Source organism: Phacochoerus africanus, chromosome 3, assembly GCF_016906955.1.
Source record: "Phacochoerus africanus isolate WHEZ1 chromosome 3, ROS_Pafr_v1, whole genome shotgun sequence".
NCBI classification, from domain to species: Eukaryota; Metazoa; Chordata; class Mammalia; order Artiodactyla; family Suidae; genus Phacochoerus; species Phacochoerus africanus.
Genome location: NC_062546.1, coordinates 202903656 through 202926020, shown reverse-complemented (window position 1 = coordinate 202926020; position 22365 = coordinate 202903656). Strand labels below are relative to the sequence as shown.

The window sequence follows — 22365 nt, the reverse complement described above, 5'->3', positions numbered from 1 at the left end:
TCTCCTCAGGGTGTCCCAGCCCCACACAGGAAATGGGGTCACAGGAACGATGCCATCGCAGGCTCCCTCTCAGGACACCAAGGGACAGGAGTGGCCACGGCTCAGAAGACACCCACTGCAGGGACTTTCCTTCCAACAGGAACAGTGGTGGCGTCTACCACGAGAATGGAAAGTTCTGGCTTTAAGGTCAGTAACACTGACCTCATCCTGAGTGACTTGTCCTTGAACTTGTCTATTCATAATTCAAGACCTGTTTTTCCACTCCGTCCCTGCCCCCACCCCTTCACGCGACATCAAACATGAGTCACGTCGGGCTTTTGTTTCTCCAGCTCGAACAGGGCTGCGACTCCAGGTCACCACTCACGCTGGAAACACAGGGGCACGTGAACCTGGGCTCCCCCCAGGACACCCGGCGGGATGTTTCGAACACCCACAGCCTCCCTGGCCCGGGCGGGGTTCTGAGCCTGGAGGCCCAGGCGCTCTGCTCACATGCGCTCCAGGCCCGGAGCCTCCACCCCGGGCGGCGTCCTGCCTCCCCGCCAGGGCCCGGCTGCTGAGGTCTACATGGTACCCCTTTGCTGAGGTCTGCCCCCCCTAGCCTGTGCTCTACGAGGGCAGCGGGTACGTTTGCTCGGCACTGCAGCCCGGTGCCGAGAACGTTCCATAACCCCCCAGGAATGAAAGGACCACGACTTCCTCCAAAGGAAGAGCCTGGTCGGGGAAGAAAACCCGGCTCCCGGGCAGAATGAGAACCCTGAGCGCGGGATCAGGCCGCGCACGTCCTGAGGCAGGGCGGGCGTCCCCTCTGCTTCCCAGGAGGCTGGGGGACCACGGTGGTGGGGGCGGGGGGGGGAACACTCGACTCTGGATGCTGAGGCACCTTTATTTTCTAAGAGCGGGACAAGCCATCATTGCCTGCATCCCGGTTACTTCTGCTCTTGGGCTGAGCTCCCCTCCCCCGCACCCGGGGCACCAGCCTTCCTCCCACACCCGAGCCTCCCGGGACTGGCCCCGCTGGGCTCCACTTCCTTCCCCACGGCTCCCACCCCCACCCCGGAGCTGTACTCCTGACGGGCCACCGGGCCAGATGCTTCCCCAGGAGCCACGGGGGACAACACTCACGGCCCCAGAGAGGCAGGTGATGGAGGCCTGAGCGACTTGGGCTGTTTTGCTGCTCGAGCGCGTCATGACTCATCTTTTCCAGGTGAAGCTCAGAAAGTCTACGTGTCTGGCCAGGTGTCCCCAGCCAGGAATGAGAGTTGTGACATTCGAATCTGGGTCCTGGCACTCCTTGCTCCCTTCCTGTTCTGTGCCCGTCTGAGAGGCCTGGCCAGGAGGGTCACTTGCCCCGACGGGCCTCTCCCTGGGCACTGCCTGTCCAGGCAGCTCCCCCCACACCCAGAGGGAGGACCAGGGGAGCTGAGCACAAGTTTCCTGGCCTCTTTCCAGCCCACAAGGCCAAACACATCCATGCACACTCTGCTGGCCTCACGAGCCCAAGATACAGACACCCACCCCTTTGCAGTGGGGTCACCACCTAGGACTCGGAACACAGAAACGGGGCCGGGACGGAGGTTTGGAACCGCACAGCAGAGGGCTAACTCAGCTCTGTCCTGCAGAGCCTGCGAGGTCAGGGATGCCGGCCGCGGCCTGTCCTGCAGAAGACCAGAAGCCACCGCCGCCACGTGCCCTGGGAAAAGGCCCTGCGTGGTGGGTACAGGGGTGTCTGCGTCCTCAGGTCTGAGGTCCCCTCTCGATCTGTGGGGTGCTCACCTTTGTCCTTCAACGTGCCAAGAGCACAACTAGAGTCAGGAGGCCTTTGCAGATGAGCAGTGGGCTCCGGGAGAGAGAGGGGGCTGAAGACCTGGCTGCAATGACCTGACATCTCCTCCAGAGTCCCTGAGGTCCTGTGAGCCCAGGGCTCTTAAGGGACCAAGGAAGGGAAACCCAGCTAGACCCCCGGTTATAAAGAGACCCCGCCTCTTGTTATCAGGCCCTAGAGACACCAGAACAGGTAACCCTCTCCTCCCTGGGGTCCCCTAAACCCATTTACGTGGGTCAGTTGTTCAGAGGTTTAGAAGCAGGTGGCAGAGAAAGTCACACCTGACTCAGCCTTCGGTCTGAGCCATGAGACGGGGCTGTTCTGACTTCATCCCGATGCTCCAGTGGACCCAAAGGCATCCAACCATCAGGGGCACAGTCTCCCGCTTTTCTCGCCCCCCCCGCCCCCCCCCCGTCTTCTGTCAACTGGGAGGACTCAAGTTTGTTCCAAAGAGTCGTGTGAGAGCGCTACGCATGGGCAGAGGTACTCCACGCTGCATTTTCCGTGGAAAACCATAGTTCTGGGAGCGCTAAGGTTTCCCGTGGACACCTGCTGGGCTACCAGCACACGAAACACGAGCCCCAGAGCCTGGAGGCAAAGGCAGGTGCCGCCGGCCGCTCTGCTGAGCCGGGCAGGAACTTCTTAGCTGACCAGGCCTGCCCTTTACTCATCCGCTAGCTCACTAGCCCTGCTCCTCAGTCATCTGCGTGCTGTCTGTACGAGGTGACTCGCCAGGTTCTAAATGCGGAAGTGACACGACACCGAACAGCCGGACGTCTTACTGTCCCTGCTTGATGGTCCTGGGGGGAGCAGTAAGCGCTGGACTTCGAGGGGTGTCCGTCACCCCACATTTCCTGCCACCCCTGAGCGCCGTCGGGAGCGGCCGCTCCTAGTTCCCTCACTGCTGGGGCGGGGGCTCCCCTGGCCGTGGGGGTGGGATTCGCACACAGAGGGGGGCAGGGAAATAGCCCCTTACCTGTCTTTTGTTCTCTCGCCCCGGATGCGTAAATGCTGGAGACAGAAGCAGTGCTCAAGGCCAGCGGGAAAGGCTCGGGCCTTGGCCTTGGCCTTGGCCTTGGTGTCGGGGAAAGCAGGGCACGTGTGGGGGACAGAGGCCCTTGGTCCCAGGGGTCCCTCTGCTCGCTCCCCCAGAAGCAGCAGAGGTCTGCTGCGGTGCGAAACCTCCCGGCTTTTACAGGCTGTACCGGATTTAAAAACCAAACCAGAGGGCACACCCAGCAGGCTTGATCACAGCCCCGCCGCCTCCTCCTTGACGGCCGACCGGGAACTCTTCCACCTTTCAGAACCGGCGCGTCTGACTGCGGGGCCGTGTGAGTGAGTTGAGAACCACAGCAAGCGCGTCTGTGACGGAGCAGCGAGGAAAGAGTTCGCTTTCTTCTGCGGGTCGCTCAGCGGCCCCGCTGTGCAGGGCTGGCACCCACACCACTCGGCCCGAGGCCCCGGCCCACCATCGCCCTGTCCCTGACCGCTGTGTCAGCCCCTCGCCCCAGTGTCCCCAGGGAAATCCACCCTGCCACCCCCTTCCTGTCACAGGAGCAACACGGCTCCTCATTCAAAGCATCAGACGAGGGAACCTACATTCCAAAGACCAGCGGAGAAACACAATCATGAGGCTTAAATGACGGGGGATAGAGAGCAGGACCCCTATTTTCTTTTCTTTTCTTTTTTGTCTTTTTGCCTTTTCTAGGGCCACTCCTGTGGCATATGGAGGTTTCCAGGCTAGGGGTCAAATCGGAGCTGTAGCCGCCGGCCTACACCACAGCCACAGCAATGCAGGATCCGAGCCTCATCTGCGACCTACACCACAGCTCACGGCAACACCAGATCCTTAACCCACTGAGCAAGGCCAGGGATCGAACCTGCAACCTCATGGTTCCTAGTCAGATTCGTTAACCACTGCGCCACCACGGGAACTCCAGGACTCCTATTTTCTGAAGCAGAACTTGTCACATTTCATGCTGAGTGACACACAGGAGGGCACTCTGTGGTTTCATATGCAGTGGACGGAGGGCCCACGGCACAGTGTGTGTGTCGTGGTGCTGACAGGCCAGCGCTTTATCCCAAAAGCTGCCGGGGTCCCGTAACAGATAACGTTGCAAACAAAACGTGAAAAGCTAATCCTTCACATGTTTAAATCATCAAAATGCAACCCATCAACACAGGTGGCTACACTTCTGCTCCCCTGTGCAAAGCTCCCTCCTCTCAGCAGGAGCCCCAACTCTCTTGCGCTTCTTAGACCAGACTTTAGAAACTGAGCGATGCCATTCTTTTTTTTTTTTGTCTTGGGTGCTCCTGGGTCAGGGATGGAACCCTTGCCACAGCAGTGACCTGAGCTGCTGCAGTGACGATGCTGGGCCCTTAACCTGCTGAGCCACCAGGGACCTCCAGAGCGATGCGATACTGTGTCACCGCACAGTCATTTTCTAAGTTTGGAAGCACCTTCCCCAATTCTGTTTTCACTTCGACCTGAACTAAGTCCTGGGTTCAGGCGTTTGGAGGTGGAGGGGGGCTTCTCACGGGACAGGGGAGGAGAGCACTCACCACTGGGCTGGCCCGCGCCGAGCTGGCTCTGGAGGAGGCGCGGGAGCTGGACTTGAGCTGGCCGCTGTGCTCCGAGGGCTGCCCACACAGCCGGCCGGGACAGACGGACAGAAACAAAGAACAGGTCAGCAAAGGCAGGAGGAGGACGGAGGCCCCGCGCAGCCCAGAGGAAGGCGGGCGAGGGCGCGGGGAGTGCGGCCAGCACCGGCCCCCCGGGAACGGGAACGAAGCTGCTTCCCGCTCAGGCCACTCAGAACACAGGGCTTAATCATGCTATCAGAGGAACACACAATTCCGGGTTAGGAGGGGGGAGCACACACAGCATCTGATCGGCTGGGGTGCGGAGGACACCTCGTTTCTGTGCAGAGAAGCACCCCTCTGCGAGGAAGGGGCTGGCCTGGAGCCCGTGAGCCGCGATGCCTGCCCCCACCTGGCACACACCCGGAACGGGGCCAGGGCGCCTGGTGTTGGGGAAGCGGAAAAGCTGGCTTGCCTATTCCCTTTCCACGTGAAAACCTGATACGATTGAGGCTTCGTACAGTTCGGGCCTGGCTCATTGGAGAGTCACGTGACCGTCTATCTGGTTGCCCGTGCGCCTACGTGTCTATCCACCCACCGAAACTTTCTCTCTTTTTCTCTCCTTCCTGCATTTTTGGCCGCCCTGAGGCGTACGGAACTTCCCGGCCAGGGATCAGATCTGAGCCGCAGTTGTGACCTAAGCCGCAGCTGCGGCTCCCTCTCTTTTGCTAAAGGAAAACACCAGCCACTCACGTACCTGGAAACTTCCTCTTAGTTTTGATGTGTATTCACATTTGTTCTAGCCCTAAATATACCTGCCCCTGAAAAAAAACTTCTCACCTTCCTCTTGAGCTAGGCAGGGTCGGGGGAAGGTGGCAGGGGAGGCAGGATTCGAGCACCCGGGGGGGTCTGAGCAGCCAGTCAGAGAGGCCCGCCGACTGGGCTCCACCCGGGCCTCCCCACCTGTGGCAGAGCCCCCGCCACACATTACAAGGAGCTGCCGCACTTCAGGGATGCGTGTGCAACACTAGCGCAGAGACCATCACCGAGTTTGCCTGGTTTTCCACCCGCGTGGAATTGCTGAGGGCTGCGTCTGTGTCTGTTTTGTTCCCTGCTGAATCCCCAGCGACCAGACAAGGCCTGGCGCACAGCGGGCACTGGAGGAGTACTTGCTGGAGGACCCACTGCAACGTGACGCGCCTTGGTCCAGACGAGCAAGCTCTCGAGACCCTCCTGCCTGACCTCCTGGCCCTGCTGGATAAACAGTTACTGTGTATTTACACACACACTGTGTAAGATGCTGTCTCCGCCGCACAGACCACGCGCTCTACACGGACCACGTGTGAGAGTCACTGCCGCGTGTGGCGTGTGTACGAGAAATTTACCAGCACTCCCAGCCTCGCCTTTCAGCTTTATTGTTCAAAATAAAGGAAGACGCCTAACGTCGGCCTTGAAAGCAGAAGTATTTCGCCTCTGGGTTTGCTGCTCCGAGGGAGGAACACCTGCCCCCTGCAGACAAGTTCTAGTATGTTCCGTGTCACTGGTTTATGGTGCAGAGATAGGGCAGACTGCTGCTAACAGGGCTTGTTTCCAGCCCAAGTCTCCCCAGCTCCTGAGTCAAAAACTGCTCTCAAGTTGCCTGATCTGACCTGATCACTTGGCAAAGGATTAGCATAAAGTCTGCCTTGCTGCGGTCTGTGTGGCACCTCAGGAGTCACCAGTATGTTGGAGGCGGCGTGGCCAAGGTGGGCTGACGGGAGGTAGAAAGGTCTGAGTCCAGGGTCCGCCTCTTATCGGCCACGAGACCTGGTTCGGGTTACGTAGCCTGTCATCGGCACCACGAAATAAGGACACTGACTGCCCAGGCTGAGGATTTCGCAAGAGAAGGCAAGCCGGCTTCCCCCTGCTGTCACTTTCTGCTGGAGACAACGCTCATGGCTCCTGGTCACGACAGCGTCCCAAAGGGTCAGAACAACTAAAAAGGCCACTTGGCACACAGCCCAGGTCCTTCCTCCAACGCACCCACCTTAGCACTGGGAGAAGGATGAAAACAGGGAGGTTTTCAAGCAAAACTGTTCTGCGTCCAAGACCTGGTCACTTAATCGTTAACTAATTTAACTAGTGAGTCATTTAATTGTAAACACCTACTGCGTCTGAGGCTAACTTCTTGGGAGAACGGGACGGGGACAAGACTTTCATGGTGGGCTCAGCACTGTCCTGTGCAGACGTGGGGTCAGCCTGGACTCTGAGGTCACCACCGGAGGGACCCCCAGCCCCCTCACAAGGGCAGGTGCGTTTGTCAGCAGCCACAGCTCCGAGCTGATGGAGAGCCTGGCACGCTGCGCTCCCGGGCGTGGGGAGCTCCGCATCCGCTGGGCTGGACGGCCTCGGGGAGGGGAGGTGGCGGGGGGGACCAGAGCTTAGCGGCCCTGCCCTCCCACTCAGCCTGCTGATCTGCGGGCACCGGGATGATGGCCCAAAGATCCCCAAGGGGACTCTACCCCGGGGTTCAAAGTGTCCCATCTAATCCAACAGATGGGTACTGTGTGTGCCTTCTTTGTGGGAGGGCAGCGTTAGTGCAGAAACAAAAAAAATGTGTTTTCATTCTTTTATTTCTTCTGCACAACGTGATCCCAGGGGCATGCAGCCCCACGTTAGGCCTGCTTTACCTTCAAAGCCATCCCTCCTGCCGGAGGCTGAAAGCCCAAAATAACAACACAAGAGCCATCGGCAGTGCCAGGAAGCACCCTGACGGCCAGGAATCAGCTGCTCAGCAAAGCTCCTCTACAGAGGTGGCGTTTAAAGAGGACCCACGGTGTACATCCTGCCAGACACTCGAAAGAAGCTCTGCCTGGGTCACCAGACATCCACATCACGCTTGGGAAGCGCATTCTCTGCAAGAATTAGGGCGCTGTCTCTTACGGAGAAAAGAAAACCATTTAGCTGCCTTCTTGCCGTCATGTGGGCCAGAGCTATTTCATCCACTCCCTAGGGTTTAAGAGCTTTCTCAAGGCCTCAGAAATATTTAAGAACGGGGAAAAAGACTTAATACAGTGGGCTCCACCCCACTAAAATGTACTCAATATGAAATTAGCTGGTGTTTAATTAGATGTCAAAAAACCCTCATGGTATGCCAATCACTAGGTTTAATATTTATAAAAATTCACTCCGAAGAAAACTGTAGGTGACCTTGGCTTACTTCATGAGAATTCCCCAGTCTTCATGGTGACTGGAGAAACTGACTAGATCATAAGACTGGATTATTTAGCCAATTGATTAAGTAACCAATAATTTTCTTTTCTTTTCCCTTTTCTTTTTTTTTTTTTTTTTTTTAGGGCCGCACCCATGGCCAGGGATCAAACCCGCAACCTCATGGTTCCTAGTCGGACTCGTTTCTGCTGCGCCAGGACGGGAACTCCAGGAGCCAGTAATTTTCAAAAGCACTTTCAAGTATTTCTTAGTGAGCCCTCACAGTTTGTATGGGACGAGGTGAATCTCTTTTTCTTTGTTTTTTTTTTAGCTTGAGGCATGCTGGGGCTTGATGTGAGATCTTGGTTCCCAGACCAGGGACTGAACCCGAGGCCGCAGTGGTGAAAGCACCACATCCTGAACACCAGGCTGTCAGGGAGTTCCGAGGATGCATGTGTACAGGATTCGTGGAGCATCCTTGGCGCTCAGGAGCACTTGCCTCTGGGGACTGCCCCCCGGGGCTGACGCCATTTCAGCCGGTCCTCAGGCCAGGCCAGGAGCTCGCTCACGTCCAAGGGCGGATCCCATGTTCCATTTTGTTTACCTTTATCCTTCATTCATTTGCCTATTTTTTTCCTTTTTTCTTTCTTTCTTTTTTTTTTGCTTTTTAGGGCTGCACCCTTGGCACAAGGAGGTTTCCAGGCCAGGGGTCGAATCGGAGCTACAGCTGCCAGCCTACACCACAGCCACAGCAACGCCAGACCCTTAACCCAGTGAGGGAGGCGAGGGATCGAAGCTGCCACCCCAGGGTTATGAGTCGGATTTGCTTCCGCTGCGCCACAAGGGGAGCGCCGTCGTTTGCCCTCTTTTGTTCATTCGAAAACTACTACGTTTCCTGTGCAATTACTACACCCTTATTGTAAAAGCCTATCCCTTCGGATCCCCTGAAGGGGTGAAAAGACAGCAAAATTAAAAAAAGGTAATTCCAGGAGTTCCCGTTGTGGCACAGCGGAAGTGAATCTGACTGTGAACCATGAGGCTGTGGGTCTGATCCCTGGCCTTGCTCACTGGATTAAGGATCCCGTGTTGCTGTGAGCTGTGGTGTAGGTCGAAGACGCGGCTTGGATCTGGCGTGGCTGTGGCTGTGGTGTAGGCCAGCAGTTGTAGCTTCAATTTGTCCCCTAGCCTGGCAACCTCCGTATGCCGAGGGTATGGCCCTAAAAAGTCAAAAGACAAAAAAAAAAAAAAAAAAAGAAGAAGAAGAAAAAAAAGGAAATTCCATGCATGCAAGTCTGAGACTTTAGATCTGTTTTATCTTCCTCAGTTATCCAGAGGTGAAAACAACTGGTGGCCTGTTGAATTCCCTTTCTGCCCTTTTATTAACTGGAGCTGACCTCACGGGTGCTGCAGGGAAAGAGCAGATGAAGCTCAGCTGAGGTTAGTCTTTCCCCTTTGCCCGCAACATACTCGGATGAGTGAGGACGTTAAACTCCCCACCAAAGGTTACACAACTCACATTATCCGTGACCCTTAGTACCACGGGAGACTGAGATGAGACGTGCTTTCTCCCTATAACTCGGGTTAGTTATCTCCCAGGGCCGGAGCTGTGCTGAGCAAGTCACCCCAGGGTCATGCAGCAGAAATTTCAGGAAACAAAGAAAGTGCCTTACAGCGTAGGAGCCGCAGGCACTGCCCCGCCGAGCCCCAGCGAGACTGCTCTCACCCAGCACGGATGCCTGTGACGAAAACAGACGGTCAGAACAGGGCATCCTTCCCCTCGCCATCGGCGCCCAGGAGACACTGAAACGTAAGCTAAGGAAGAGTGACACGCGCCAAAAACAAGTCCCGGAAACATCATGATGGAAGCAGGGAAGGCTCAGAACCACTCCACAGGCAAACCCTGGGCAGCAGAGCCGCCGCGTGCAAACGAGTCTAAGGGAGAGAAGTTTTAGTTGCTCTCAACCGGCATGCAGTGGAATCTCCAACAAGCCTTTAAACCTATGACTCTGAAAAATATTCCTTGCTAAGTAAAAACTCGTGAATCCAGATTTAATCCTGATAGTTCAAAGGCCCTGAATGTTGTCATGGTATCCTCATACTTGATGCTTAGAAAACGACTCCAGTAGGAAGTGACTTTGGACTCAGATGGCATGTTGATTGGAGTCCAATACTTTACAATTCCTTAAGGACTGCCAGCTAAAGAACAGAACACATCGCTAACTTGGAAACCCGAAGTAGTTAACCACGGAGGGTGCCACCTAAAGAACAGAACACATGGTTAACTTGGAAACCCGAAGTAGTTCACCACGGAGGGTAGAAAAGAGTTTACGAAACCGTCAGTGGAGACGTCGAACTTGGCCCAGCTTTGAGGAACCGTAATGTTCCCTAGTTCCCCTTAAGGACACAGCTGGTTTGCTGGGCCAGTTACACATCTAATCATAAGCATGCAATCTGGTGGAAATTCAGAAAGTTATTAGCAATTGAGTGCAGCTGCTTTGATTATTTAAGTTTCCCACAGGGCATAACTACCTTGTATTTAAAACTGGAACTTTCCAAAGTAGGGTATAATGGATTACCATTCCTTAAGCTTACCAAAGCAATGAAAAGCTATCTTTCTTTTCGCTGAGATTAAGTAAATGCTACAGACACTTCATTCCAGTCTAACAGTCCTACACAAACACGTGTCTTGCTCAGCTATTGTCAGTTATCAGGAGAAACAAAACTCAGGTGCGCCAAAGGGTGGTGCATGTGTAAGATCCACGCAGAGGAGTCATTCGCCCCCAGAAAAGCTGCAAACAGGTTAAGTCTACCACACTCAGAGCAGGTGCGCGGTGGGGGACGGGGGGGGCGGGGCGGGGGTGGGGAGTGCGGTGGGAGGGGGGCAGGAGTGGGAACGGGGGGGGGGGGACGGGAGAGGGGGCTGGGGGCACCGGTGGGGAGGGGCGGGATGTGGGCAGCACACGCACCCGGTAACTCCCAGCCGGCCCGGCAGCGCTGCACAGATAGAAGGGCTGGAGGATGAAAGCAAAGGGCAGGTTTTTAAACCCTTGAAAAAACAGCAACAAATAAGAGTGACAAGGAAATCACGATGCTTCGGGTTATCAGGACGGCCGAGTTACTGTACAACTGTTAGAAGAAAACAAAAGGGCCACGAAGGTGCTGTGCTTGCGACAAAGCTGGTCCATGGAAATTCGCATTTACAGGAAAAGCAAACAGGATGACAAACGCTGGTAAAAACTTCCCCAGAATCTTTGAAATGTGACTCTTTTCTGGTCTTTTCTTCTCAGGCACTCCTGGAAGGAAGGCTCGGGGAAGGAGCCAGAACGGTGAGGAGGTAAACAACCCCAGCACCCTGGAACCCCACAGCCCCAAACCCCCGGCCAGGACAGCCCTGGGGGTCCTGCGCGGCACAGAGAGCCTGTCTCCTTCTCTCAGAGGAACCCAGGGAGCGTCTTCATCAAGATACCGAAGACGCGGGGAGCCGTGCCCGGAACACGGCCAGGCTGAGACACTGGCTGTGCGGACGCAGGGACGCCAGGGCGGCTCGCTGGTGGCTAAGCCTGGGCTCCCCGCGGCATCACTACCCGTTTCCAGGCAGAGGCTGCGGGGAGCCCAGGAGCCCAGGGAGGGAGGGGTGCCTCGAGGGACCTGAGCGCGCCCGGAGCCGGAGGTTCACCCTCCTCAACGTGATGGACTGCGGCGGCTGCCTCCTGCGGGAACAGGGCTGGGATACCTGGGGCTGAAAAGGCCCCGCACCTCGGGGCACCTCAGGGCCGGCCTTGGAAAAACAGGAAGCAGAGGGCGGGCCGGCCGGAGAAATAAGGCCCTTCTCCCGCTTTCCAAGACGGGGGAGTCAGATCATGCCCAAAGCCTCCAAATTGCTTCCTGGACACATTTACAAGAGAAAACTGTTTTTTAAAAAAACAAAGGAAACCCCAAATGGGGAACAATTGCTGGAAAAGGAGGAGAGACCCGAGAGACCAATTTTTTGGACCTGAGCTTTTAAAAATTTACATTTAGTATATCCTCCTTTTTCCTAAACTTTTTTTTTTTTTTTAAAAAAGGTCAAATTATTTTTGATAATGTTGTAAAAGGCTGAGAAAAGTCTCGGCAAGTTAGTCAAGCCGACCGAAGCACCTATGGGGCCGTGCCCTTTGGACCTCACACAGAAGAGGGTGACGCATCCCCGTCCTTTCGGGGAGCCAGTGCGGCGATACGATACGCAGGAGGAAAGTGGAGGGAGAGCCGCGGGAAAACAGGAGGGCAGACCCGGTTTCCATGCTGGGCACACGGGGGTTTGGGAGCAAGGCCACGACTGGAAAGCCTGCGATCGGAGCAGGAAAGTGCCTGTAATCCGAGAAAATGGGCCGGAGGGGAGACAGGCTCACGGCTTAATTTCAGCTCAAAGGCATCGTCGAGTCACACAAAATCGACTTCCACAACAAAACCGGTGACATGCACTCGCAGGGAAGAGAGAGGGAGCGAGGGAAGCACGTCCGGTTAGCGTCCAAAACTGTTAGGTGGGGCCGAGTTAGTCCTTTTGGGGCTGCACACAGGCAAACGTCGGTTTTATGCATTTTAACTGTTAGCAAGGACACAGGAGTGTGGAAGGCCTCTCTAATTCAAGTTCTCATTTTTAAAGTTTGGTGGGAAAAACTCACAATGAGGAATTAACAGGATATTATTAAACTCTCTGTAATAAAGTATTTCACTGGAGATGACCTCTGGCTTGGCCTCCTTGGTGATACCATCTGACGCATGTGTGTCCGGAATTCAGAGAAGACATGATGGGTTCAGTGGTGTGATGCTGAGACCAACAGTCTAACAGACCCCAACATTTCTGGGGAATATTCCCATATAAGTTCATAGTTTCCCCAGATAAAACGGTCTGTCCAAATCAGAGGATCCTTGAAGAGGAAGCTGGCTGTTTCAGACTTCTGTGTCAGCCGTGTTCCACTAGTGGGACAAGCCCAGGACGGCCCTTAAAGGTGATGAAGTGGTTCTGCTCAGGTAACCTGACGGTGCCTTAAGACCGCCCACCAGCCCTGGAAGATCTCTCATTAACTCAGGCTTCTCGGTCCTATACCTCCAATAAGCTACAGCCCCATGACCTGAGGGGCGGGCGAGTGAACTCTGGGGCGGGCAGGGAGAAAGGTTCTAACATTTAGCACATGCCCTGAACTTGTCCCAGTGGTTGGGAGAAGGCCCTGCATAGAAGCCATTCTGCCAACGCGCAGTGTGTCACAGGGTGGGAGCCACGCAGCCACGCGGGCACGCGAGTGCCCTCGGCCTCCCCCCAGCTGTGTCCTCCTGTCTGTCAAGGGTTTGCTTTGACACATCTCAAAGATGGGAGGGGTTCTCGGGAAGAGTCCCTGACGCGGGTCCACGTTTTTCAGACGTTTCAGTGCCACGCGCCTGCACGAGACCTTCCCATCCCTGGCGTTAAAGAGAATCCAAGCAGCCAGTGCGCTGCAGGAGCAGCTACGGCAGCTGCGCAGCCCGGGAACTGCCCGCACGGTGCGAGGGTGGCGAATGAGGGGGACATTTACCAGGCAGGGACGTGGGGGGGACACAGCCCGGGGCAGTTCTGATGTCTCCTGTTGGGAATGGGTCAGCTCCACCTTTGACCTTAACACTGTGGACGTGGGTCATTTCTCTCACATGAACTTGAATGAGACGCACGTATGCTGAACACTGGGCAATCCTTCGCCTCCGCGTCTTAAATACCTGTCACCATCTTCCACGTTTAAGATGGCATCTAAGCCCGGAAAGTGGGGAGGAAGTGGAGTTTTCTGATGGCAAGTGCTCTTTAAGAGCAAAATCTCCCACTGGATTAGGAAAATGCACCACCACTTCAAGGTGGGGGACCCGCCCATCCTTCGGGGTTGACAGCTGACTCTGTGCTCCGTCAGAACTCGCTTATTGGGGAAGGAAGGGACCGCGTGTTCATTAGCATCGGGGGTTGGGAGGCAGTGGTGGGAGTTTGCAAAGTGGGCACAGCTGCTGGCCGCCCAGCTGCCAGCCATGTCTGGAGCCCCCTCCCCGACCCCTGCAGCAGGAGCAGAAGAGGGACGGGGCTGCGGCGTGGCAGGGGCGAGGACGGAGGAAGGACTGGGGTGAGACGACACGGGCTCTACCTGGCTAGTTTGGATATTGTCTTTTTTCTCCCTGTGTATTCTTGAAGCTTCCGCTGGTATTCTTTGTTGTGACACTTCTGGCAAAATGAATCTCTCCCTCTCATCGTATTGACTGTTGCGCGAGCGGATCCCACAGGTGGGTCTGCCTTCTATTCTCGAAGTGAACGCTCCCAGAGGGTCTAACTCATCTGCTTCCCTCTGTAGGTTTTCCTACCTACACTGGCTCCCTAATGTCCTCTGAGTGAACACGAACCTCACTGAGGACAAACAAGCCTCACCCACTAGAGCTCTTAAAGGGTTTAGAAACATTTGCCTGTCCAGACTGACGTATATTCTTAAGGTACGGGAAGGAGGGCTTTTGTGCAGACACTTGGATTGGATAGGATTTTCGTTCCAAGTCTAGTCCACCCCTGAGCAATTGCCACAAGTATGCAGGTCGCCTGCAAAGTAGTTCTGCTTTCAAGAACTCTCAAGGAAAGAAATTCAGGGCTTTCTTCTTCTTCTTCTTTTTTTTTCCTTCTGATTAATTCCAACTACTAAACATCCACGTACTTTCACGGTACCTAGCTTACCACCACAATTCGTACTCAAACACTTGCCATCTGAACTGGGGGTAAATCTGAATTAAATGTATCATGTTAATTACCATGTGAATTCCCCGAAACTGACTTTAACACGTATCCAAGTGAACGTGTGTAAACAGACAGTAAAAGAGCAGAGAGCGCGTACACACACAAGAGGGCATGCTACGAAACCTGTCGTTTCTGAAGGGCGGATGCGAAAGATTTAAATGGAAACCAACCAACGTCTCGTCCCGGGCAGCTGATGACAACGTAGAGAACCTGCCGTCACCGCCGTAGCTGGAATTCTGGGCAGCAGAGAAGACAGCGTCAATGATGAGCCTGTCCGTACCCCCCCAAAGCACCACCTGTCCCGGTTAAAGGCAAACCTGAAATCAGGCAACCAAGCCAGTGCTAGGAATGCCGACGCGGCTGGGGATCGGACCTGCTCACTTCTGCAGAAACACTTAACAACTGGAGGTTTGAAGCTCCGTTGTACGCTTCCGTGTTTCTGTCTCAGTGATGACATGTCCTTTGGCTATTGTTATGATTGAATTGTTATATTTAAAGTGAACTGTGTATTACTTGTAACTACTTACTGAAAATCTCAGGATGGAACACCTGTACCCTCTTAGTCTAGACTTTCCATAGTACAAATCTTCTTAGGTAACTGAAATTCCATATATTGCACACGTTTCACTCTTTCCTCAGCCCAGCATACCTGGGGGCTACAGCTCAGTCCCAAAGCTCCAGGGAGGTGAGTGGAACCTGAGAGAGGGCACCCCCTTGCAGCTGGAAACCACCCACAGAAAGCTATGTCCCACAGGGTCTTAACACACACTTCATAACGATCAGATCAATCAAGATCTGGGGTGGGGAGGGTTGTGTGTGACTAGTTACAAACGAAGGGCTAGAGAGCAGTTCTCCATGGAGACTGTGAGTTTCCTGATGGAGGAAACAGACATTTCCAAACCCCTATCATCAGCCTGGGCCTCTCATTCCTTTCCACAGACAGGTGACTTCCACATCTAAGACATTGCTCATTCCCATCCAGTTTTTCTCCAAGCCCATCCCTCCCTGGTTCCTGGACTGTTCTGCTCCTAAAGAAGATGCTGCATTAGATGTGGGCTCTTTGGCTCTCTAGTTATTCTAGTCCCTGATCATCAAATCAGTTTCCCCTCCAATTTCACTCTGGGATGAGCAGCTTTATAATCAAATTCTTTGTACTGGATTTCTAGAGGCTTTATCTTAACTCAACCATAAGGCACACTTCACGTCCACATAAAAATCCAGGATTTAAAATATCTGGACATTTGTGCCACGTGGAGCCCGATCCCATCTTCACTGCCACAAACGTGTTGGCAACCATCCGGCTGGGATGTTTTACAGAAGAACGTCCTGCAGGGTAGAGGCTGGACCAAAGAGCTGCTCAAGTAGCTCCTACCTCCGTGATTCTTTGTGACTGACATGGTGAAACTGTGCATTTAGGGTGAAAAGTTACTGCCTCGTCAATACAGCCCCAACAAGTGGGGGAGTGGGAGCATCAGGGAACATTGCAGCTCTTGTCCTAAGCTGCCAGCACCAAACGGCCTGCAGGGACCCTGAGCACAGGCAGCGAAATGGCCAACATCTCACGAGAACAGAATGGCACCTGCTTGCCTCTGTTCCCGGAGTGCTGTATTACCTTCAAGAAGAACCTAACAGAATTCGAGCAAGTCCAAAGGCTCGAAAAGTCCTTGCAAAAAGCAACGTAAATAGGAAAGCGGAGCCATTACACGGGGAGTTTTTAGTTTGGACTGAGAAGAGCTTCACTGAAACAGAAGAGCAGGCAATTCTTGATAAGGAGGAGAGGGTAAAACCCGACCAGCAGGTTTCAGAGGACGAAGATGGGGTCGTGTTACTCCTTTGAAACCTGATGATACAATTTCAATATATATATACGATATTTCTTAAGAAAATATAATTAAGTGAAAAGAAATATTATTTTATACAACTAGTCAAATTTAGTACCACAAGAAAATAAATGAAACCAATGTAAGAACAGGGAGATTTTAAACAAATTTTTTTTTTTTCTGCACTCGTGGCATGCGGAAGTTCCTGTGCCAGGGATTGAACCTGAGCCATAATGGTGACAATGTCGAATCCTTAACTGCTAGGCCACTGGGGAACTCACGACTTTCCATAACTGAATATCTGAGAGATGGGCAGCAGGTCCCCAAACTGAACGAAAATGGGTCTAGTGTGACCAGCGGCCATCCTCAGTGACCTCCTTGATAAAGCCCAAGCCTGCCCCTCGTCTCGCTGCCCTACTATTGGTTCCTTCCTTTCTCTCTCCCGCCAGTAGAGCATCTCCCGGCTCTTCTTCTGCCTCCGGTCCCCAAAGTGGGAGCAGTCCAAGCGCAGTGTTCAGGAAAACACAGGCTGTGGTGCATGCGTCTTTGAAATGCCAAGTGAGGGGGTGGAGAACTGCATCTAAAGCAGGACCTACTGAATATATGCGTTGTACACATACACCTGGGGCAAGAAAAGAATGAAGGAGCTCGTGCTGAACGCTAGGCCTTTTAACTTTTAAGAGAGTTGAGTCCTCTCAAGAGGGATCTCACAGGAACACTGGGAATGTCAGACGATGCCCAGTTGAGGAATGTTAACCAGTTGAAAAACAGCTTTCATTCGTCATGCGCTCAGAAAAGGGGAGGGGAGGGAGGCAAAAAAACCCAAAGAAGCTAAATTTGGCAATCCTTTAAAAAAGCTTTGCAGCAAATTGTTTGACGTTTGTGTCGTGCAAATTGACTCTACTAACCCTGCCAGATCTTCGACTCAGAGACTGCGGTCCATATAATTCGCCATCATAACCATTTGTCTGTCACAATGAAGAAAAGGAGAAAAACCGCCGTCAGGATACAAATGGAGGCGCAGGTGCAGAGCCATGAGGGAGAATGAGGCAGGTACAGACTGAGCTGTGGGAGTGAAGCGGCTGAACAGGCCCCGGACGGCACCCACCCCAGCCTGCCCCCAGGCCTCGGGGCTTCTGATCTGCTGCGCTAGGTCTCGGGAGAAACCAGCCTCAAGGCGACTCAGAGTCCTCTCAGTGTCACTGGTGACTCAGGGCCCGGGCTCGGGGACAGGCGGCAATGCCAAGCCCCCAGGGAGTGGAGCATGCGGGGCCTGGCCTGGGCACACTTGCTTTCCTGGGCAGTGTTCGGTTCCAGCTTTGCGGTGATGCTGTGAGAACCCCAGCCTGCGAGGGGCCTGAATGCCAGCAGCTGGACTCAGTTCGTTTTCAGGTCCTCATTCGGCACGAAGTCCCTAAAAACTACGGCTCATTATGAAGAGGTATTGAGAAGACTCAGAGGTAGCGTCCACTCAATTGATGACTAAACCCAAACACTCATCATGGAAAAAACGTTGAGCGTGGCATTCTATCCCCTATATTAGGTTTTTTGTCTTTTGTCTTTTTAGGGCCGTACCCGTGGCATATGGAGGTTCCCAGGCTATAGGGGTCGAATCGGAACTGCAGCTGCCGGCCTGCACCACAGCCACAGCAACACCAGATCCGAGCGGAGTCTGCGACCTACACCACAGCTCCCGGCAACACCGGATCCTTAACCCACTGAGCGAGGCCAGGGATTGAATCCGCAACCTCATGCTTCCTAGTCGGATTCGTTTCTGCTGTGGGAACTCCTATATTAGTTTTTCATTCATCTAGTCCTACTACTTTTTCAAAATGGAATCTAAGGACCTATTTCATGATTTCATAATTTGTTCTCCAGAAAACAAGAGAAGGATTAAGTTAGGTGTGTGCCTGACTCTCTTCCCAATTGCCAGCCAAATCTTGGGCTTTCTAGAACTGCTCTCATTCACCTATAAGGAAATTTCTGATTCAAGATAAGAGCTGTCAGGTTGTCAGGGACAGAACCAGCTCCCTTGAGATGGAAAAAGGAGGAGCAGCCCACACCACTGCTGAAACTGGAAGGAGATGCCAGGGGGTGGTGGGTGTGAGTCCTGATTCCAAGCGGAAGCTTTGTCATGTGACCTTGAGCAAGTCATTTAACCCACTGGAAGCTCTGTCTCCCCGGCCATGAAAATGCGCCTTGTGACAAATACTGTACGAGGCCCTTGTGAGGGTATCGCGTGATTAAAACGAGTACCCGAGGTGCCTAGAACAGCGCCCTTTCACTTTGCTAATACAGATACTTTTTTTTTTTTTCATGCCCACAACATGCAGAAGTTCCCAGGCCAGGGACTGAATCCACACCACGGCAGTGACCTGAGCTACAGCAGTGACAGTGCTAGATCTTTAACTGCCAGGCGACCAAACGCCTACTTTGCCATGAGATGAGGGAGACGCCTGTGTCACCCGTATAAACCCTCTGGCCTCCCTCGGCCTACGAACTACCTACTGCTTGAGACGAGTTTTTCCTCTTGGTCCTCTCATCCTGTGACTTCACCCGCAGCACAGAGCAGGGGTGGGGGACGGCTGGAAAAGCCAGGGCACTCCTTCAACTGTCCCCTTCGCCTCTGATTTTCCCGAAAATGCGGGAAAAATGCTTCTTTGGAAGCTTTGCTGTGATGCAAATCCCACGCTTTCTGTTTGTGATGAAATACGCCACAGAGAAAATATCCCTACAACACGGCCCCAAATCCCGGACCTCACTGACAGCATCTCCGTGGGGAGAAGTACCCTGACCTCCTTACAGGGCCCCCCAACATTCTCCTCCTGGGTAGTTTTCCTGTGTTGGATTTAGAAGCATGCAGCTCTTTTCTAGGGTGGGGAGAGTGGAACGTTAACTGTGACGGCATGAGAATAAAAATTCCCCAGAGGGCATATGTCAGCTTCATCTTAAGTCAGGTCTCTGGCGGGTCCCCCAGCTTTGCTCGACAGAATTTTTTTTCAACGCTCCCGACTACACCGACCACCTGCATCGTGGCCACGTGCTGTGGCCCCCTGTCCTGGAAATCAGAACACCCAGAGGCCTGGGAATATGCATTTTAACAAGCTGCCGGGCAGCTCTTCCACACAGTGACATGGAGAAGCACCGCTAAAAGAGAGAACAAAATAAGGAAATTCACAAATCAGCATTTTCTAAAAGAGGGTAAAAGACAGAAGAATGAACGCCCTACCAAAACCAGTTAGTCTGATGGTAACTTTCCATTAGTCGGCTAACAGCTACCACGCATGCCATCAAAGCATCAACCAAATTCACACGTGAGCATGCAAAAGGCAACTGTTATTTTTTTTAAATTAATAGTTGTGGATAGTTTTCTACTGAGTCAGAAGACAGAGCACCTTCAAGGCCATTAGAGACGAGACACAAAATAAGAAAGGCGATGTCAAAGCTTTTAAGGGCAGTACTTGATATGCTCAGCTTAGTAGGTCTTTTTTGGCCGTACCCACTGCATGTGGAAGTTCCTGGGCCAGGGATTGAACTCGCACCACAGCAGTGACCTGAGCTGCTACAGCGACAACACCAGGTCCTTAACCCACTACACCACCAGGGAACTCCTCAATTTAGTTTTAAAGTGGAGAACAGCAGCCCCATCAGGAGTCTGAGAAGACAAGTGTCAATGCCCTGTTAATTATCATCTCAAGGGTAAAAATATATCTTAAAAATAGGAATTTGCTAAATAATGTTTCAATGAATGAAGTACAAAAATCTTTTTTTTTTTTTTTGGGTTTTTAGGACTGCACTTGCGGCATATGGAGGTTCCCAGGCTAGGGGTCAAATCGGAGCTACAGCTGTCAGCCTACACCACAGCCATGCAGGATCCAAGACGTGTCTTCGACCTACAACACAGCTCATGGCAATGCTGGATCCTTAACCCACTGAGTGAGGCCAGGGATCGAACCCTCAACCTCATGGTTCCTAGTCGGATTTATTTCCACTGCGCCATGGCGGGAACTCCCAAAACCCTTAAAAAAAAAGGTCCTTCAAGTGAACAAGTGTAAAATCTGCTAAAATAATTTCATTTGAGTCACTTTGATGCTGAGGCTGATGAATGCTGGTGAGATGAAATGTTTCTTTTTTTTAGTGTAATTTAAGTCTACAGGTCTTTGGAAAGCGTGAAGTGCAGAAACTCTTCTAGACCGATGTCAGGAGGGAAATTCTGAATTAAAATCTAAAGGCTTCGTTTTTTTGTTACCGGAACGAGAGTCTTTCTCAAAGGTTCTTTCTGGCCAAAGAGCCAGATGGGGCATTTAATTTGTATGGATACAGATGAGAAAATAATAAAATTTTCATTAGATAAAAAAGACCTTAAATTTAATCTTTTAGAGGAAATGCAGAGGCTTTGGGAATTCTCGATCCGATCTGAGTTCCTGGAAGAAGACACCCTCTTTTGCATCTGGTGTCCGCAGCTGCTGGCCCAGCGCCTGGCACATGGTGGGGCTCACAGACCACGTGCTGAACGCAGTGTTCAAGCACGGATGCCTGGGTTCCAGAGCCTCCCTGAGGAAGAAGAGAGCTCATGCGGGCGGATGCACCTGCCCTCTGGCCCTCAGTCCTCAGGTAGGAACTGGCAGATGGCCTGTGTGTCTTCAAAACAGGATGGGCTTGGCTTTTTAGACAAAGACCCATGAGATTAGTGGCAACGCCAGAGGTTATCCGCCACACGACACTATCAGAATCACGCCACAAAGTCTACCCAACCGTCTCACCCAGGCGTAGGGGCCCCCGAACTCCACGTCGGGCTGCGACTGTCAGAGTGAGCATGGGAGAGAAAAACAACAGGAGAGAGTTGCCAAAAAGCAATTAAAACACACCAGCAACATAAAACAGGCAATCTAGAACATCCTAACAAAACTATCTTTTTTTTTTTTTTTTTCTGATTTTTGGGCTGCACCCACAGCATGTGGAAGTGCCCAGGCTAGGGATCAACTCGGAGTTGCAGCTGCTGGCCTGCACCACAGCCACAGCCACACCAGCTCTGAGTCACATCTGCAACCTACACCATCCCTCACGGCAACGCTGGATCCTTAACCCACTGAGTGAGGCCAGGGATCGAACCCACATCCTCATGGACGCTAGTTGGGTTTGTTACCACTGAGCCACAACAGGAACTCCCCCAAATCACATTTTTTTCATGACTTCTAGGATTGTAAACACAGTAACAGCAGCGTGACAGCTACCATAAAGTCCATTAATGAAAACCTCCGTGGCAAATGTCGCTCTAAGTCATGAAACCTGAAGCAGTTCGAGCAAAATCCTATTTCCTCCTCTACCTGGTTCATCCCATTTCTATCAGGCTGAAGGTGAACAGAGGCGCACGGATTTTTAAACAAAGAAAATTAGGAACTGAGGTTATCTACATCGAGGTTTTCTGAGAAGAATGTCCATACAAACCCTTGGAAAGTAAAATTTCTTCCATATTTAAGGGGTTATCGTCACCGTCGGAGGAATGAAGGCCCGTATTTTGAGAGGCAGGAGATAAAAGATAGATGGTCTCTGAACTCTGCAAACTAAAGCTTTCAGAATGTGAAAACACTGAAAAAGCAGAAATTGGCCCTACGCAGAGAGGGACTGAGAGGAGCGCCCCTCGGGGGGCAGAGGGGAGCCTTGCTCGCCCACGGACAGGAGCGGCCAGGCTTCCAGCCCCCTAGGGGCTTGGGTGGTTGCTGTTGTTCACAGAGCGCTACCTGCTCTGGGCTCCTGCTGCATCTCTAAAGACGCTAACGACGAGCAGGTTTGGCTCTTATCCCCAGGATCCAAGTTCTCCAGGCCTTTATTTTTTTGCCTTCCCTTTGGCCGCCCCATGGCATGTGGAATTCCCAGGCCAGGGATCATTAGATCGGAGCCACAGCTGCAATCTATGCCTCAGCTGTGGCAACAACACATCCTTTAAACCACTGTGCTGGGGACAGAACCTGCGTCCTGGGGCTGCGGAGACGCCACTGCTGCCACGAGGTCTACTCGACGGTCTCACCCAGGCGCAGGGACTCCTGCTGTGCCACAGTGGGAACTCCAAGGCCTGTGGTTTTTAAAAAGAGTTACTTCTTTTCTTTTCTTTTTTCTTTTCTTTTTCTTTCTTTCTTTCTTTCTTTCTTTCTTTCTTTCTTTCTTTCTTTCTTTCTTTCTTTCTT

At 52.9% G+C, this 22365-nt stretch overlaps 1 protein-coding gene across 41 annotated transcripts in view; it reads right to left on the bottom strand.

The window, feature by feature from the left end:
- The window catches only part of LRRFIP1 (LRR binding FLII interacting protein 1), a 158821-nt gene that overhangs the window by 34370 nt on the left and 102086 nt on the right, over positions 1–22365 (bottom strand). For 12 of the 41 annotated variants that reach the window (XM_047773899.1, XM_047773906.1, XM_047773863.1 and 9 more), the window contains 6 exons: positions 20944–20982; positions 17089–17148; positions 14531–14596; positions 10558–10602; positions 9262–9327; positions 4385–4462 (listed from right to left, as the gene is read on the bottom strand). The exons of 15 other annotated variants lie outside the window; for them this stretch is intronic. In XM_047773899.1, coding sequence (XP_047629855.1) covers positions 4385–4462; positions 9262–9327; positions 10558–10602; positions 14531–14596; positions 17089–17148; positions 20944–20982 — 354 coding nt within the window. The remainder of the gene's footprint in view (positions 1–4384; positions 4463–9261; positions 9328–10557; positions 10603–14530; positions 14597–17088; positions 17149–20943; positions 20983–22365) is intronic. 14 more of the 41 variants (XM_047773873.1, XM_047773883.1, XM_047773884.1 and 11 more) reach the window with 10 other exon arrangements.